General features: G+C 44.8%; 1 protein-coding gene across 14 annotated transcripts in view; it reads right to left on the bottom strand.

Moving 5' to 3' along the window:
* Window positions 1-301: 301 nt before the first annotated feature.
* The window catches only part of nrxn2b (neurexin 2b), a 580834-nt gene continuing 561438 nt past the window's right edge, over window positions 302-19697 (bottom strand). For 13 of the 14 annotated variants that reach the window (XM_077019095.1, XM_077019103.1, XM_077019119.1 and 10 more), the window contains 3 exons: window positions 15262-15584; window positions 10608-10683; window positions 302-2796 (listed from right to left, as the gene is read on the bottom strand). In XM_077019095.1, the coding sequence (XP_076875210.1) occupies window positions 1916-2796; window positions 10608-10683; window positions 15262-15584 (1280 nt within the window). In that variant the 3' untranslated portion in view covers window positions 302-1915. The remainder of the gene's footprint in view (window positions 2797-10607; window positions 10684-15261; window positions 15585-19697) is intronic. The other variant, XM_077019139.1, reaches the window with a different exon arrangement.

Genomic DNA, 19697 nt, shown 5'->3' with positions numbered 1-19697 from the left:
ACACACACACACACACAAACTGGCTGCTCTGAGTACTTCTTAGAGCAACAGAGAAGCACAAAACCAAACCAAGGACTGGAGGATTATGGATGCTGTGTATGGAGAGACAGAGACGGGTGACGCAGAGGGTGATGGTATTATGATGGAAAAACACATTTGTTAAGGTAATATTTGCTTTGTAAACCTGTTGAACATCGGATATATCAATTTGTTTCTCAGCATCACTGATCACTGCATTTTTTCTCCAAACAGGGTTGTAATTATGTAATTAGGGAAAACATCTTTTCATCTTGTCAATGGGATTAGGTTCAAATATTTAGACATTTCACAAACTTTTTTTTCTTCTTTTTTTTTTGATTTGATCATTTTCCATTATTTAGTTCTTTAGTTCTGACAAAATGAGAATACTAGAGTTCGAGTTGTACATCCTCAAAGGAACAGGTCTTCATCCTCAGGTTTCATGTAACTGTTTCACTGTTTATTGATTCATTAATGGCCATTACAAGTTCATACCGATACAGGTACACCTGTACATCCTGTACCAGTTCATACCGATACAGGTACACCTGTACTTACTGTACCAGTCAGAAAGAGGACACACTGTTCCTTGTTGCCCAGCGACAGGGCTCACTGTTTCTATAAATGAATCTTCTCTTGTTTATGACAAAATACAAAAGAAAAACAAACAAAGAGCAAAGAGTTCAAGTACACTGCTCCACGGTGTCTGATCCTTTAGGGCTGTAAGATATCCTTTAGGGCTGTAAGGTATCCTTTAGGGCTGAAGGTTTCTTCTTCCTGTTTCTTTTTCCAGACGTGTTGGTGATGAGTTAGGGTTAGGGTTAGAGAAACACACAGGGAAGCGTAGAAGTGACTCACGTAACGGTCGGTTCTCACCTTGCCGCTGGGGACTGCTTCCAGAACGCTCCCTTTCTCTGAGGTCCTTGAGTTTCTCAAATGTCTATACATATATATATACTTATATAGAACAACGTCCATTTGTTGTAGTGAGATGTTTTGTTCTTTGCGTATGGTACTGACAGCAGTAATCAGGAAACCAAACAGGGTTCACTGTGAATCCCCAGAAAAGGTGTCGATACCCGCCCGTATGAAGGAGAACAGCTGGTCTGGTCTCCAACTGGTCTGACCTCTGAACTTTTAGGTGGAGCAACCGTGGATGTCAAGTGGTTCTCACATTTTGCTAGTTAGTGGTTTTGTAGCTTTTTTGATGTATATATATTTTTTAACTCCACATAAACAGTTTTTGTCACTTTGTCATTTATGAATACTACATGCTTGAAACACAGCAGGAGTTTTGCCTCATCAGCTCTGTAGCACCAGAGACAATGAGAGGAACGCCAAAGACGGAGAGAGAGATCATCAGAGTGAAGAGAGAGAGAGAGAGAGAGAGAGAGAGGGAGAGAGAGCAGTATGATGCAAATACTTGTATGTTTAAGGAGAGGGAGAGAGAGGGAGATTTAACAGAGTTGGTGTGGCTGTATTTAACAGAATGGGTGTGGCAGTATTTTTGAGTGGCATGATGGCCGAATAATTTTATCTGTATGTCAAATATCATCTACACCAATTACTGTAATTTTTAGCAAGGTCCAACACTTCAGGGTCTTTGAAGTGGACCAACAGTAACGGTCTTTAAAAACATGTACAGATCTCATCACAAATCTTTAGGGATCAGCTCAGCACACACAGGTGTTGCAACACCAAGTTAGGTGTGAACCTAAAGATGTGAGACTCACATTGGTATTTACAAAAAGCCAATGAATGTGGAACAGAAACCAAATGAACTCCTCAGAGGTGTATTGAAGAGAAGCAATACAAATCCCCACTCAGTCTCTCTCTCCCTCCCTCTCTCTCTCCCCCTCTCCCTCCTTTATCCTCTATGCTCCTGTCACCCCTGAGCTCAAACATAATACTCCTTGTCTTTGTTCTTCTTGCCCTTGGTCCCAGTCTTGGTGTTCCCGGGCTGTTTCTCCTTCACCAGCGCTCCGTTGCTCTGCGTTGCTGAGTTACTGATGTAGTTACGGCTCTGGTCCACCTGATATGAGCCTTCGTCACGGTTGCGGTACTTGTACATGGCGTAGAGGAGGATGAGGATGCAGAGCGCTGCCGCGGCGACGATGCCCACCACCATGCCCGTGGTGCTGCTGGACTCCCGGACCACCTCCACCGCGCCGGGCGGGCCTCGGTCTGGCGACGAGGGCTCTGTGGTGGGGACATGGGGGAAATTGGGAGGGTAGGTTATGCCGGGGACGTGCCTGTGCCTCCCGCCCTGCTCGGGGTCCCCGGACGGCTGGGCGGGTGGCAGGAGCACCTGGTCCCGGGTGTTCATTTTGCCGGCCGGGATATTGGGGCCACTGTTGGCAGGTTTGAGGCGGGGAGCCAGCTGGTTGGGGTGGGCAGTGGGGGTGGAGGTGAGGGTCGGCCGGTTTGAGGTGGGGTAACGGGAGAAGTGTCGGTCGCCACGGGTGTTCTCAGCCGCCGGTGGAGGAGGAAGCACGGTCCGGTCGGTGACGAGGGGCGAGTTTTTATAATAGTCCTCGTCGTCCGACTCGGTCATTTCGCCCGAGCCATAAGCAGACACCTCCACGGCCTCCTCACAGTCCTCCTGGTCCAGTGGACAGGGACCATGGCCAGGGGGCAGGGACAGGGACTCTTTGGTGGTCTCGAGCAGTGTGAGGAGGGGTCGATAGGTTGGGGGTGGAGGTATTACTGGGAAACGTGTAGCAACTGAAGGTGGATCTAAAGAATCCACAGTTATAATGGGTAACACTAGTTCACCTCCTAGGGGTAAGAAACAGAGAGGGCAGGGGAAGGGGGGCATTAGTACGACACCAAGCAAACTGTTCACCAGAGCAAAACAAAGAAAATCACAGTAATACCAACATCAACACAGATATAACCATCATTAGAACAGCACTAAGACTTAGAATGAATGAGGTTAGTTAAAATGTAGTTATTGACTTCTGATGTCTTTAAAAACTGACTACACTAATTCATATATCTGAGAAGTCTACACTGAAGACTACACACAAATCTATCCTCTAAACTAACCTCAACATATAAACGGGTTATGGTACATACATACAGATCAATTGTGACTCATTATGCACATGCTAACTACCTTAGTGCCATGTTATCTACAATGTCTTGTGTATGTCATGCTAGTGTTTCATTAGAATGTAAAGGGGATTAAAAACAAATAAAAACATTTCATATCTAAAAACACCTGACTCTACTCCCTGACTCTCTACCGCCTCTCTCTCCTGTGTCTGACTGGATGGGTTGAATAAAATAGCAAACCACATAGTACAGGTCACTTACATCAACAAATTGGCCGCATGATTTTTGCATGAAAAAAAAATTACAAAAAGAAAAAAAGCTGTGTAAGATTGTTCTCGGATAGAGATATACAATGTTCACCCCAATGTCAATAGAAGGCAGAGAGTGTCTAACCAGCCATTCAACCCTAAATCTGTAATAAGGGTTCTAACAATGAGCATAATCCCTCTTGTTCCCAAGTGTTACAATGACTGGAGATGTTGTACTAATTCTTAGGATCTTAATGTAACCCTCATATTTTCCACTGAGGAAGATGTGGATGATAAAAAAAATTCTAATCCCATTATGATACCCCTTCTTCCCAATCCACCCCTTAGCCCTTAATTCACACCTTACCCCCTAATCTACACCTTGCCCACTTTAATCCATCTATTCCTGCTAATCCATCCTTAATTCACCCTTTCCCCCTAATCCAACCCTTCCCACTTGTTCAAATCATGGCAATAATCAGGATAATTATCTCCTCACTCTGGTTCCTCTCAAATTGCAAATAAAAATGTACCTTGCAAAAGTGCCCTGGTCTTTTGAATCGTCAGTAGTTCTGATACTGAGCAGTTATTCAACATTTCATACACAGTTCTGATACTGATCAATTATTCAACATTTCATACACAGTTCTGATACTGATCAGTTATTCAACATTTCATACACAGTTTGGGATTGTTAAACATCAATCCAGCAGTCAGTCAGGCGTCAGGTTAGCACATAATCTGCGGAACATCTAGAGCGACTTTCTTTCACTATCTGAGTTCAATCTACATCTCTTAATCAATGTGAGCGTTTGGTGAGGTGAACAAGTGTCCCTGGTCATTACATTACTAAACTGTAGATGGGGATGTCTATTTCTGTCATGCCCCCCACAATCACATGTTCCCATTCATAACTTCACAGCCCACAGTTCATCAGAACCACACTGAACATTGTTTTACATTAATACATTTCAACCTACTGCATATCCACAGATTAAACATGTATAAACATAGATAACAAATGTAGGTCTGTAAGAGGTAAAAATTGAAAACTGTAAAAGAAATGTTAGTTAAAAAGCAGCCAGATTACAACGCACCACCCACAACACTCAAACAACCACATTACCCTCCTACCCCAGGCCTGAATAATCAAGTTCTGAAAAATCTAGCCATGAATAACCCGAACCCTAAACCCTAACCCTGAATAACCCTAACTCTGTACCTAACCCAAAACTGTACTTAACCCAAACACTGTGCCTAACCCAAAACATACTCCAACTTTGATTACACAGCTTAATACCAGGGAAATGTAATGCATTGAAAAAGTGTTTAGGGTTAACCTAGGGTTAAGGTTAACATATCACTAGGGTTAACATGACCCTAAACATGAAGAAAAGGAGTCCTTCATCCTGCAGGTAACATTCAGATGGCAGCTGTGGTCTTTTAAAGGAGAGGGATGATGATGGCTCACTCTTGGAAAGCTCTGTAAGATCTTCCAGCACACTGTGCACACTGTGCTGGAAGGTCCAGAGAAAATTTCCCCACTGAATTGTAATATAACTGTAATATATCTAATATAATTGACTAACTGGATGACTGTCAACATTGGGACACAGTTTACGCAGACTACCCACATCATGAAACAGCCATGACCCGCATCAACACTGTATCAGTATGTGTGATCATTTTTTACCACTAAAAGGTCACCTCTCCAAAGGAAGAAAGGTGGTGATTGGTCAGTAATGCCTCATGAAACACCAGTAAACCAGGTGAGAGGTTCAGACTCAGCAGCCAAGAACTGCAGTATATGTTACATAGACTGTTCATTCTACATGTATTTTACCAGTAACAGTGAAAGATAATAGTGAAGAGTAATAAGTCAATAATAACAGTGAGTGGGAGATGAGGTGAGACAAAAGTGAGCTGAGAGGGAGATGAGGTGAGAGGGAAGTGAGCTGAGATGGAGGTGAGCTGAGAAGGAGATGAGGTGAGATGGAGTTGAGCTGACAGGGAGTTGAGCTGAGAGGGAGATGAGGTGAGAGGGAGATGAGGTAAGAAGGAGATGAGGTGAGAGGGAGGTGAGCTGAGAGGGAGATGAGGTGAGACAGAGGTGAACTGAGAAGGAGGTGGGGTGAGAGGGAGGTGAACTGAGAAGGAGATAAGGTGAGAGGGAGGTGAGCTGAGAAGATGAGGTGAGATGGAGGTGAGCTGAGGGAGGTGAGCTGAGAAGATGAGGTGAGATGGAGGTGAGCTGAGAAGATGAGGTGAGATGGAGGTGAGCTGAGGAAGGTTAGCTGAGAGGGAGATGAGGTGAGAGGGAGGTTAGCTGAGAGGGAGATGAGGTGAGAGGGAGGTAAGCTGAGAAGGAGAAGGAGGTGAGATGGAGGTGAGCTGAGAGGAAGATGGGGTAAGGGAGGTGAGCTGAGAGGGAGATGGGGTGAGAGGGAGGTGAGCTGCAAAGGAGATGAGGTGAGAGGGAGATGAGTTGAGAAGAAGATGAGGTGAGAGGGAGGTGAACTGAGAAGGAGATGAGGTGAGAAGGAGATGAGGTGAGATGAAGGTGAGCTGAGAGGGAGATGAGGTGAGAGGGAGGTAAGCTGAGAAGGAGGTGAGGTGAGAGGGAGGTGAGCTGAGAAGGAGGTGAGGTGAGAGGGAGGTGAGCTGAGCAGTAGATGAAGTGAGCTGAGAGGGAGATGAGGTTAGAGGGAGATGAGGTAAGAAGGAGATGAGGTGAGCTGAGTGGGAGAGGACGTGAGAGGGAGGTGAGCTGAGAAGGAGATGAGGTGGGTGAGAAGAAGATGAGCTGAGAGGGAGATTAGGTAAGAGGGAGGTAAGCTGAGTGGGAGATGAGGTGAGAAGGAGGTGAGCTGAGAAGGAGATAGGGTGAGAGGGAGGTGAGCTGAGAGGGAGATGAGGTGAGAGGGAGTTGAGCTGAGAGGGAGATGAGATGAGAAGGAGATGAGGTGAGCTGAGTGGGAGAGGACGTGAGAGGGAGGTGAGCTGAGAAGGAGATGAGGTGGGTGAGAAGAAGATGAGCTGAGAGGGAGATTAGGTAAGAGGGAGGTGAGCTGAGAGGGAGATGAGATGAGAAGGAGATGAGGTGAGAGGGAGGAGAACTGAGAGGGAGATGAGGTGAGAGGGAGGTGAGCTGAGAGGGAGGTGAACTGAGAAGGAGGTGAGGTGAGAGGGAGGTGAGAGGGAAATGAGGTGAGAAGGAGGTGAGCTGAGAAGATGAAGTGAGGGGGAGGTGAGCTGAGATGGAGGTGAGGTGAGAGGGAGGTGAGCTAAGAATGAGGTGAGGTGAGAGGGAGGTGAGCTGAGAAGGAGGTGAGATGAGAGGGAGGTGAGCTGAGAGGGAGGTAAGCTGAGAAGAAGATGAGGTGAGATGGAGGTGAGCTGAGAGGAAGATTAGGTAAGGGAGGTGAGCTGAGAGGGAGATGAGGTGAGAGGGAGGTGAGCTGAGAAGGAGATGAGGTGAGAGGGAGATGAGGTGAGAGGGAGGTGAGCTGAGAGAGAGATGAGGTGAGAGGGAGGTGAGCTGAGAGGGAGATGAGGTGAGAGGGAGTTGAGCTGAGAGGGATATGAGGTGAGAAGGAGATGAGGTGAGAGGGAGGTGAGCTGAGAGGGAGATGAGATGAGAAGGAGATGAGGTGAGAGGGAGGAGAACTGAGAGGGAGATGAGGTGAGAGGGAGGTGAGCTGAGAGGGAGGTGAGCTGAGAAGGAGGTGAGGTGAGAGGGAGGTGAGAGGGAAATGAGGTGAGAAGGAGGTGAGCTGAGAAGATGAAGTGAGGGGGAGGTGAGCTGAGATGGAGGTGAGGTGAGAGGGAGGTGAGCTGAGAATGAGGTGAGGTGAGAGGGAGGTGAGCTGAGAAGGAGGTGAGATGAGAGGGAGGTAAGCTGAGAAGAAGATGAGGTGAGATGGAGGTGAGCTGAGAGGAAGATTAGGTAAGGGAGGTGAGCTGAGAGGGAGATGAGGTGAGAGGGAGGTGAGCTGAGAAGGAGAAGAGCTGAGAAGGAGATGAGGTGAGAGGGACATGAGGTGAGAGGGAGGTGAGCTGAGAGAGAGATGAGGTGAGAGGGAGGTGAGCTGAGAAGATGAGGTGAGAGGGAGGTGAGTTAAGAGGGAGATGAGGTGAGAGGGAGATGAGCTGCAAAGGAGATGAGGTGAGAGGGAGGTGAGCTGACAGGGAGATGAGGTGAAAGGGAGATGAGTTGAGAAGATGGGGTGAGAGGGAGGTGAGCTGAGAAGGAGAAGAGCTGAGAAGGAGATGAGGTGAGAGGGAGGTGAGCTGAGAGAGAGATGAGGTGAGAGGGAGGTGAGCTGAGAAGATGAGGTGAGAGGGAGGTGAGTTAAGAGGGAGATGAGGTGAGAGGGAGATGAGCTGCAAAGGAGATGAGGTGAGAGGGAGGTGAGCTGACAGGGAATTGAGCTGATAGGGAGATGAGGTGAAAGGGAGATGAGTTGAGAAGATGGGGTGAGAGGGAGGTGAGCTGAGAAGGAGATGGGGTGAGATGGAGGTGAGCTTAGAGGAATAAGAGGTAAAAGTGACGTGAGCTGCAAAGGAGATGAGGTGAGAGGGAGGTGAGCTGACAGGGAATTGAGCTGAGAGGGAGATGAGTTGAGAAGAAGATGAGGTGAGAGGGAGGTGAGCTGAGGAGATGAGGTGAGAGGGAGATGAGGTGAGAGGGAGGTGAGCTGAGAGGGAGATGAGCTGAGAGGGAGGTGAGGTGAGAAGGAGATGAGGTGAGAGGGAGGTGAGCTGAGAGGGAGATGAGGTGAGAGGGAGTTGAGCTGAGAGGGAGATGAGCTGAGAGGGAGGTGAGGTGAGAAGGAGAAGAGGTGAGAGGGAGGTGAGCTGAGAAGATGAGGTGAGAGGGAGATGTGCTTCTTCCTGATGTGTCTGCTAGATCTCTGAGAACACAGGCTCTTCAAGGCTGATGTTGAGGAACAGAATAACCCAATATAGTGCAGTGTGTGAGTCTCACAACACACAGACCTCCAACACAAGTGCATAACCTTTTTATTATATAGTGAATTTTGTAAATGTCACTCAACACACTACATTTCACTTTTATAGTCAATTATGTTATCCTCTCTACCAGTGTTGCCTGATCACAATTCTTTCTGTGTAAAGGAACAGTGTGAATGAAACATGCGTAAAACATGAAACAGATGATGATAGTAAAGGCAAGATTGGGACATGGCTAGACCGTTCTTATATTACAGTTCTCCTTATATTGGTTATTTCTCTGCTCTCCACCGCCCCCTTCAGTCTGTCTTTCTCATTTACCTCAGCTCTCTTTACTTGATGGTGTCCTGTCTTGTGTTTGTATCCACACCTGTGTGTGTGTGTGTGTGTGTGTGTGTGTGTGTGTGTGTGTGTGTGTGTGTGTGTATTTGGTTGCGTGGGATATGTCTGACTACAGAAAGTTTGAAGGAAGACCGTATACAGCATTGTACTCTCAGCTCGTTAGCAAGGAGAACCCTCAGTCAAGCTTCATTAGATTAATGTAATTAGGGCTGTCTAACGAGGGCAGAGGTTAATAAGCCTGTTGAGATTGGGACTGGGATGTGGCAAAATTGATGAGCTGTTTCCATGGGACATAAGGCAGGTTCCACAGGAATATGCTGTGGTCAAAGCTGGGGAATCTATCTCCTCCATCTCCTCTCTCTCTTCCTAATCCTCCATTCCACTTCCTCCTCTGTCTCCTTGTCCATCTCTCTCTCTCTCTCTCTCTCTCTCTCTCTCTCCTTCTCTTCCTCTGTAGAGTGCCTCTATGAGTCAGATCTGTTTACATTGACTCTCATATTTTTATGTTAACTCCCACATTCCCATCATATGTTTGTTGGCTCTGTGTTCTCTCTGTGCCTCTCAATGAACTTACATGATGTTCTAAAGCCAAGTGAGCATTCAAACAGGAAACTAATCATATGTAGAGTTAAGGCAAACTGTTGTGCTATCACATCGCATACAAATCATGAGCACTTACACCCGAAGCATTTATGTATCTTTCTAATTATCTTATAAGTTGGGTTGCTATCCATTATTATTGTCTGTAACCCTGGAGACTGGTAGTTAGAGAACTTCAGGTGTGGGATCCCTGCCTTAGCACACCTGCTGGAATCTGAGCTAAACTTACGCCCTGATTGTACTGAAGAATGGTCCGGTCTGTCCTGCTCATTGCATGAGAGTGACGGTCCACTGAGGTGATGATGGCACTGACCAATGTGATGCTAAAAAGAACGGAATGATGCAGGGTGTAAAAAAGCGTCCAAGAGTTGATGTTTTGTGGTGGTGAGGTGCTGTATGCTGTGAGGAAAATGCCTACCTAAGCGAGTTTTTAATGCTTGTTACTTCAGGGCTGCTACGTAACAGATCTCTCTGTCTACAGCATTCTGAAGCATCATCATGAATTATTAAAGAAGAATTTATTCTGAATTTCAACATATTTCCCCAACAGACTCTCCCATTCTAAACCAACATCTCTCCCAGACAGAGTTTAGTTCAGGCCATGATTGGATAAACATCATATTTCCTCTGGCTTTATTAATGTGTGCTCTAGAAACTTACAACACAGGGTGAACTTCTAAAATGTACCAGGAGAGGGAGCTGTTGAATCTAAAATGAACCAGAAGTGTAGGATTTTTTAAGTGCCTTTTAGTTATATCATAACATTTTGGGGGTTTCAGTAGTTTTGCCTATAGAACTTGACAGAAGTTAGAAATCTACCACAGCCTAACATAACCAGTTGAACATTGTCCCCAAAAGAAATAATACTTATCTAATATATTAATCATGTTATTATTAATCATGCATTATTTTATTCATTATTCATATTTACAATTAATTAGGCTTAAGATACAATATAAATCTCATGCTTTAATCTGAGATTTAATTTATTGTGGTAGCCAAACACAGCACAGACTTTCAGCTGACTGAACAGTGACACGACCAGAACATCAGATGTAATTACACCCTAACAATGCCTGGTGTTCTCGTGTTTGGCTCTTCAAGTTATTAAAACACTAACTATATGTGGTTTAGATTTGAGCACTGGGATTTGTTTCCCCTCTACAGAGATTCCAATTAATTTAGCCCACCGTGTGGAAGGCAAAATACAATATCGTCCAGTATAAAACATAGAAATAAAAGTACTGGGTGGTGACAATACTGACCAATCACAGCTGTATTGAGTACATTCCAGGTTTGGGTAAATTTTTGTGTGCATGTGTGTGTGTGTTCACTCCACTGATACACACTGACTTAGTAAGATAAACTCACCACCAGGCTCACACTCCTCTAGGTCCTCATCATCGCTGGGGCATTCTGCAGATGCCACAAGCAGATCATCTGTGTTCTGGGGGGAGAGGGAGAGGATAGAGGGGGAGGAGAGGGCGGAGAGGGGGAGGGGGGGGGAGAGGGGGAGGGAGAGAAGAGACGGGGGAGAGGAGGAGGGAGAGACAGAAGAGAAAGAGATTAAAATTCTTTTTAAGAACATATGTAATGTGGAAATGTACAATAAGGTACATGGATGAGATTCCTGCACAGAACTGTAGTGAATGGTATAGTCAGAACTGTATTAAATGGTGTAGTCAGATCTGTAGTGAATGATGTAGTCAGAACTGTAGTGAATTATGTAATCAAAAAAGTAGTTAATGGTGAAGTCAGACCTGTAGTGAATGGTGTAGTCAGAACTGTATTAAATGGTGTAGTCAGATCTGTAGTGAATGATGTAATCAGAAAAGTAGTTAATGGTGAAGTCAGAACTGTAGTGAATGGTGTAGTCAGAACTGTAGTGAATTATGTAGTCAGAACTGTAGTGAATTATGTAATCAGAAAAGTAGTTAATGGTGAAGTCAGAACTGTAGTGAATGGTGTAGTCAGAACTGTAGTGAATGATGAAGTAAGAACTGTAGTGAATGATGTAGTCAGAACTGTAGTGAATTATGTAATCAGAAAAGTAGTTAATTGTGAAGTCAGAACTGTAGTGAATGGTGTAGTCAGAACTGTAGTGAATGGTGTAGTCAGAACTGTATTAAATGGTGTAGTCAGATCTGTAGTGAATGATGTAGTCAGAACTGTAGTGAATTATGTAATCAGAAAAGTAGTTAATGGTGAAGTCAGACCTGTAGTGAATGGTGTAGTTAGAACTGTATTAAATGGTGTAGTCAGATCTGTAGTGAATGATGTAGTCAGAACTGTAGTGAATTATGTAATCAGAAAAGTAGTTAATGGTGAAGTCAGAACTGTAGTGAATGGTGTAGTCAGAACTGTAGTGAATGGTGTAGTCAGAACTGTAGTGAATGATGTAGTCAGAACTGTAGTGAATTATGTAATCAGAAAAGTAGTTAATGGTGAAGTCAGAACTGTAGTGAATGGTGTATTCAGAACTGTAGTGAATGGTGTAGTCAGAACTGTAGTGAATGGTGTAGTCAGAACTGTAGTGAATGATGGAGTCAGAACTGTAGTGAATGGTGGACTCAGAACTCTTGTGAATGATGAAGTTAGAAGTGGTTTCCAGAGAATCAAGATATTTCCGACAGAGGACCAGGCTGTGAACCTAACCCTAACCAGAATGTGACATACTGTGGCTGATGCAAAGTTCCTCATACGACAAACAGCAAACGTAATAACCCTAATCCTATAACCCTAATGTAATAAGCCTATCCCTATAAGCCTAACCCTATAAGCCAAACCCTATACACCTAATCCTATAATGCTAGCGTAATAAGCCTAACCTTATAACCCAAAGCAATAACCACAACCCTATAATCCTAACGTTATAACCCTAACCCTATAAGTTTAACCATATAACCCTTACATAATAAGCCTAACCTTATACGCCTACATGCATTGAACAAATTTAATTTGTTAATAAGCCACATAGTGGTTTGGTCCACTGCTAGGGTTGCCACCTAGGTCTGACAAAAAACAAGGACACTGTCATACTGAGCGAGTGTAATCTGTTGAGCGGGGGGGGGGGGGGGGGGGGGGGGGGGGATGGGGTGTGTAGCGGCGAACGTAAGTTGTTGAGCGCGGGGTGGCGAACGTAAACGTAACGTAAAACGTTACCGGAGGGGTTTAAAATGGACACAGCGAGAAAAAAAACCAGATTTAAAGTGTGCAGAAACAGTCTGGCTCATGGTTTGAACTAACCTAGTTTTTTTGCCGGGACCGAATATTAAAAAGACGAAAAACCGGGACAAACCGGGACAGCCCGGGAAAACCGGGACAGGCACGTGAAAACCGGGACAGGTGGCAACACTATCCACTGGCCCAGCATCTCCTGAACTCACACACATAGATACTGTGTGTGTGCCCAACTGTTTTATTAGCAACCACAGCCACATCAGCACCGGTGGTTTGAGTCACACTCATTAGTCTTATGTGTCAGGAACTGTGGCAGTACTGGTTGACCTTCAGTATGTAATTACTTAGCAAAGGTTGTGAAATTGACTTTTATAGTGGATCTCCTCCTCTCACTTGCTAACCTAGCTAGCTAATATAGCTAACCCAGCTAACATAGCTTACCTAGTTAACCTAGCTAACATAGCTTACCTAGTTAACCTAGCTTACCTAGCTAACATAGTTAACCTAGCTAACACAGCTTACCTAGTTACTGTACCTAGCTAACATAGCTAGCTTGTTTTGTTACACAGTTCTATAGCTTTATTACACAGTACAGTACAGTTAAGGTACATGTAATTTTTTAATGTAATTTTATATTGTTATAATTGATAGTGTTGATACATGTATATTGCGCTACATTTGGTGGAATAATTATCCATAGCTTGATTTTAAAGATAACTATAACACATGTTTCTGAAGAACAGCTGGTTTGATATACTTTGGTTATTCATTGAATAAACACATACTTAATGACTACAGTACATATTCATACTGAAACCATCTTCACGATGGTTCTGTTAAGATTCCGTTAGATGAGATCACACCATTCTCTTTGTTCTTAGGAGTCACGGTAGGTCGTGCCAGCCCCACAGGGGCGCCGCCCACTTCACATTCCACACTTACTCCACTATCACCTGCACCTGTCCCTCATCAGGCTCACACCCCACTTAAGCCCACAGGTCCTGCAAGTCGACGCTGTGCATTTCTTGCACATTGAGGAGTGAACCTGCCTGCAACATCCTCTGCTGTCGTGACTGCATCACGCTGTGTGTGTAGCGCTCCTTTGCCTTTTGTGTGTGTGTGTGTGTAGCACTCCTTTGTCTGTTGTGTGTGTGTGTGTAGCGCTCCTTTGTCTTTTGAGTGTGTGTGTAGCGCTCCTTTGCCTTTTGTGTGTGTGTGTAGCACTCCTTTGCCTTTTGTGTGTGTGTGTGTGTAGCGCTCCTTTGCCTTTTGTGTGTGTGTAGCGCTCCTTTGCCTTTTTTGTGTATGTGTAGCGCTCCTTTGCCTTTTGTGTGTGTGTGTAGCGCTCCTTTGCCTTTTGTGTGTGTGTAGCGCTCCTTTGCCTTTTGTGTGTCTTATGCTGTGCAGTGGACATTAAAGATTCCACGGCACCGTATTCCACGTCTGCTGCTTCTGTCACCCCGTTACATTAGGAAAACTACACCACTGTGTAGTGCGCCATCTACAGGTCATTCTTGATATTACTGAACATACTAAAACCTGTAGACTACATTATTTTACAACAATAATAAAAATACAGTGTGGTAGCACCTTTTATTCCTCCTCAGGAATTCCTTTTGAAAAATGCTACTTAGTTATTTTTATTTGATTTTATATTATCATTAAACACACTAATGAAATTTTGCTCTTGTGCACAACTGAAATCCTCTCTCTCTGATAAAAGAAAGTGTTAGCAAGTCTACCCCAAACTATTCAGTTCTGTTTGTAACTGGGTTTTGATGCAGAAATAAGATCAGGGTCATAGTCCGGGTTAGGATTAGAGTTAGAGTTAGGGTCAGAGTTAGGATTAAACAGCCTGCTATATCTGAAGAGCTTAAACTATAAATTTTGTGCTACATTTTCAAAATTCATTTTGCATAGCATGCATAATTCATAACTATATTGTTAATATATAACTATATCAGGTTCACTTCAACATTTCAACAGCATCTGCAACAATTCACATTCTTTCATTCTTTCTTTCAGGCAGCTGTGAACAGTTTGCCGCCCGGATGGTAAACACCACGTTAAACATCACACCGGGCTGCTCATTGAGCTGTGGCGTGACAACAGGAGTCACAGTAAGGAATGAAAATGGCCAATCAAAGCTGTGCCGGCATCCGATTGGCCGAGAGCTGGTGGCACACAGGTTAATAGTCACTCCGTGCCCACACTGGGAGAAATAAGAGCTCTGACCTTCTATTTAATTTGGAGCCACAACATCACCAAAGTTGCCTCACTTTCACTTTTACTGAATGCATAGGGCAGAGAAGAGAGAGAGAGAGAGAGAGAGAGAGAGAGAGAGAGAGAGAGAGAGAGAGGGAGAGGGAAAGAGAAAGAGAGAGAGAGAGGGAAAGAGAAAGAGTGGGAGGGAAGAAGAGATGAAGAGAGAAAGGGAAAGTTGAGACTGCCAGGCCTTGGTCTCATCTACACATGCTTATGGGTGAGGCCAGTTTTAAATATTTCCCACTGAAAGATTTCTCTTCCACTTTCTCAAACTCAAACACAGAAACTCTCTATCAGTGTGTATCCCTCTCTCACTTAGTGGCCACCTCTAACTGCCCTTTCTGCCTTCTAATGTTAACATTCACACAGCAATCAAGCTGTAATTATTATTATTATTATTATTATTATTATTATTATTATTATTATTATTATTATTAATAATAATAATAATAATAATAATAATAATAATAATAATAATAATAATAACTCAGTGCCAAAAAAGGGGAAAAAAACACCTTGGTGCTCAGCATGTGTTTTTTACACCCAGTACACCCAGACTGTCACTCCCCGTCCATCTCACCTGTGTGACACTGTCTCTCATTGTGGGAGAACGTTGTTTGCGGGTGGTGGTGGTTGCCATGGTCGTGGTGGTCTCCATGATGGTGGTGGACATGTCAGCCAGCGGGGTGGTGGAGGTGGTGTCTGTGTTGAGGACGGAGGGCACGTCCCCCACCAGACGCAGGTTGCCCTGCACATGCACGTTGGGGTCGCCCTCGGCCGCCAGCTTCAGCACCTGCAGGCCGTTGTAGTAGAGGCCCGAGAGCTGACCCTGGAAGTGCCGGCCCTTCTCACCACCGCCCACCTTTATGAACGCCTGGCTGTTAAAGATCGTGAGCTGGCGTCCTATGGGAGGAGAGAGAGGGAGACAGAGAGAGAGAGAGAGAGAGAGAGAGAGAGAGAGAGAGAGAGAGAGAGAGAGACAGGGGGTGGGGGGGGCAGAGCGAGACAGACAGACAGAGAGAGGGGGAGAGAGATAGACAGACAGAGGGGGGGAGTGAGACACAGAAAGGGGGTAACGTGGGAGGGAAAGAATAAAAGAATTGTGGAACAAAAATGTTCGGGGAAAAGGTTGAATGGAGAAAAGAGAGAGAGGAAGAAAGAAGAGAGTGGAGAGTGTCAGTGTCTGCTTTGATATTCTGCACAACACGCACACACAGTAACAGAACAGGGAGGGAGACCAACATAAACTTCTATGGATCATCCTAGTAACACTTAGATGACTAAATGCGACCATTTTGGCTCTTGCAACTCTGGGCTAATAGAACCAAAATGGTTGCTATAGCTCTGACTGAAGGTTACAGTAACAGTTGTTACGGTAACAGATTCAGGGTGTGTGAGTGAGTACTCTAAGGGTGACAGATTCAGGGTGTGTGAGTACTCTAAGGGTGACAGATTCAGTGTGTGTGTGAGTACTCTAGGGGTGACAGATTCAGAGCATTTGAGTACTCTAGGGGTGACAGATTCAGGGCATTTGAGTATTCTAGGGGTGACAGATTCAGGGTGTGTGAGTACTCTAGGGGTGACATATTCAGGGTGTGTGAGTACTCTAGGGGTGACCGATTCAGGGCATGTGAGTACTCTAGGGGTGACAGATTCAGGGCATTTCAGGGGTGACATATTCAGGGTGTGTAAGTACTCTAGGGGTGACAGATTCAGGGCATGTGAGTACTCTAGGGATGACAGATTCAGGGCATTTCAGGGGTGACAGATTCAAGACATGTGAGTATTCTAGGGGTGACAGATTCAGGGCATGTGAGTACTCTAGGGGTGACATATTCTGGGCATTTCAGGGGTGACAGATTTAGGGCGTGTGAGTACTCTAGGGGTGACAGATTCAGGGTGTGTAAGTACTCTTGGGGTGACAGATTCAGGACACATGAATACTCTAGGTCTGACAGATTTAGGACATTTGAGGCGTGACAGATTCATTGAGTGTGAGTACTCTAGGGGTGACAGATTCAGGGTGTATGAGTACCCTAGGGGTGACAGATTCAGGGCATTTGAGCGGTGACAGATTCAGGGTATGTAAGTACTCTAGGGGTGACAGATTCAGGACATATGAATATTCTAGGTCTGACAGATTTAGGGCATTTGAGGGGTGACAGATTCATTGAGTGTGAGTATTCTAGGGGTGACAGAATCAGGGCATTTGAGTACTCTAGGGGTGACAGATTCAGGACATATGAATACTCTAGGTCTGACAGATTCAGGGCATTTGAGTACTCTAGGGGTGACAGATTCAAGGGTCAGCAAACATCAAGATTGTGAAAACATGAGGGCTTGCTCTCAGAGAGCGAGGGGGCAGAGACTAGGGCAGGGGGTTGAAGAACCCTAGACGAAGGACAACAGAACACAGATACTGCACGCCCTCTACCAGCAGAGCTGAGAACTGCAGTCTGAGCCCTGTGTGTGTAGAGAGCTCGAGGTCTAGAGGAGACCTAAATATAGAGATGTACAGTCTAGACCACGACAGAGATATACAGTCTAGACCCCTTCAGGTTTCACTTGAGAATCATAGAGAGAATCATAGATGTAGTTAAATTTGAGATTAAAGGATATAGCTGCATTAGTTTGACATACAAATTTTACATACAAAATACAATTTTACAACAAAAACAATTGCAGTCACAGTCATATGCTGTGGTCAGATAACAGCATATGTCATAACACAGTAGAAAACACAATTACTGATAGAAATCTTCAGCGTAACAGTAAATGTTAAAGGGACCTTATTGTTGCAATGAGACACTTCATAACACAGCGAGGAACATTTGATGATCCAACAGTATAAAATTACAGATGGATGAATTAAAAATTTTTTCTTTTTCATAGGCCGTGCCAGGTTTTAACCCTCTGAGTTTGCAGTCTGCTGGAGAAAAGGGGGGAGGGTCACAGGGCAATGCTACTTACACAGGATCTGTTAGAGGTGAACAGATTTCTGGTGATCTGGTTAGTGGTGATCTGGTTAGATGTATTCTGCACTAATTGATGGTTTATTCTGAAAGTTTATCTGAATTATTCATAATGATTATGTGTATTTAGAAATCGGTTTAGAACTGAGAGCTTTCACTTAGTTAGAACTTCACATTATCCAACCAATCAGAAGTGATTTAAGTAACAGCCTATTGCTGAACCTTGTTGAGGATTGGTTTAAGGAATGCGCACCCTCAGTGTTTAGAACGAGGTTGAGATTTAGTGTTAGGTGGATTAAATCTGCTGAGTTGGGGGTCCCTCCCCTCTGCCTGCCCTTCTGCGTCAGGCATGTGGCTTCATCTTTAACCCTTTGAGTGGGATGTAAATTAAATGTCTCCCTGGGTCTCTCTCTGCGTCTCTGCTGAATCTGAGATTAAACTAGTTTTACTATCTCAGGTCACATGCCCAGTCTTCCTGTCCTATGTTTAGAGAATAGGCAAATGAATATTAAAAAGCATGTATGAGCAGAAATTTTAATCTCAATTAAAACTAATTCCTCCTCCTGCAGTTACTAACTTGGTATATTTCAGATATGAAAGTAAATGTGTAAGTGGACCTAAAGCCCATATCATCTACATACCTCAAACACACATACATAATACATAACATTATAGGATAATTCCTTTAATATAATATAAATATCAGTTAAGTTCCTGCTTGCTATATGTCCTATCAGCATTTATGACAAATTAATTTTGCATGGACTGAGCTGATGTTTTTTAAAATTAAACATTTAAGACTGACCATGGAAAAATCTTATATACTATACTGATATAGGGGACAAGGTGGAGAGAAGGGGTAGGGGTGGTGTATACAGATGTGTTTAAAGAGGAGAGGGTGGAGGTAGGGGTGGTGTTTACAAATGGGTTTAAAGAGGAGAGGTGGGCTAAGGGTGGTGTTTACAGATGGGTTTGAAGAGGAGAGGCGGGGTAAGGGTGGTGTTTACAGATGGGTTTAAAGAGGAGAGGGTGGAGGTAGGGGTGGTGTTTACAGATGGGCCTGAAGAGGAGAGGGTGGATGTACAGGTGGTGTTTACAGAAGGGTTTGAAGAGGAGAGGGTGGAGGTACAGGTGGTGTTTACAGATGGGTTTAAAGAGGAGAGGGTGGAGGTACAGGTGGTGTTTACAGACGGGTTTAAAGAGGAGAGGGTGGAGGTACAGGTGGTGTTTACAGACGGGTTTAAAGAGGAGAGGGTGGAGGTACAGGTGGTGTTTACAGATGGGTTTGAAGAGGAGAGGGTGGAGGTAGGGGTGGTGTATACAGATGTGTTTAAAGAGGAGAGGGTGGAGTTACAGGTGGTGTTTACAGATGGGTTTGAAGAGAAGAGGGTGGAGGTACAGGTGGTGTTTACAGACGGGTTTAAAGAGGAGAGGGTGGAGGTACAGGTGGTGTTTACAGATGGGTTTGAAGAGGAGAGGGTGGAGGTACAGGTGGTGTTTACAGACGGGTTTAAAGAGGAGAGGGTGGAGGTACAGGTGGTGTTTACAGATGGGTTTGAAGAGGAGAGGGTGGAGGTACAGGTGGTGTTTACAGAAGGGTTTGAAAAGGAGAGGGTGGAGGTACAGGTGGTGTTTACAGATGGGCCTGAAGAGAAGAGGGTGGAGGTACAGGTGTTGTTTACAGACGGGTTTAAAGAGGAGAGGGTGGAGGTACAGGTGTTGTTTACAGACGGGTTTAAAGAGGAGAGGGTGGAGGTACAGGTGGTGTTTACAGATGGGCCTGAAGAGAAGAGGGTGGAGGTACAGGTGTTGTTTACAGACGGGTTTAAAGAGGAGAGGGTGGAGGTACAGGTGTTGTTTACAGACGGGTTTAAAGAGGAGAGGGTGGAGGTACAGGTGGTGTTTACAGATGGGCCTGAAGAGAAGAGGGTGGAGGTAGGGGTGGTGTTTACAGATGGGTTTGAAGAGGAGAGGGTGGAGGTATAGGTGGTGTTTACAGATGGGTTTGAAGAGGAGAGGCGGGGTAAGGGTGGTGTTTACAGTA

This window comes from Brachyhypopomus gauderio, chromosome 1 (genome assembly GCF_052324685.1).
Source record: "Brachyhypopomus gauderio isolate BG-103 chromosome 1, BGAUD_0.2, whole genome shotgun sequence".
In the NCBI taxonomy this organism is placed as follows: Eukaryota; Metazoa; Chordata; class Actinopteri; order Gymnotiformes; family Hypopomidae; genus Brachyhypopomus; species Brachyhypopomus gauderio.
Note: the sequence above shows the minus strand (reverse complement) of the source record. Positions and strands in the feature narration are given on the sequence as shown.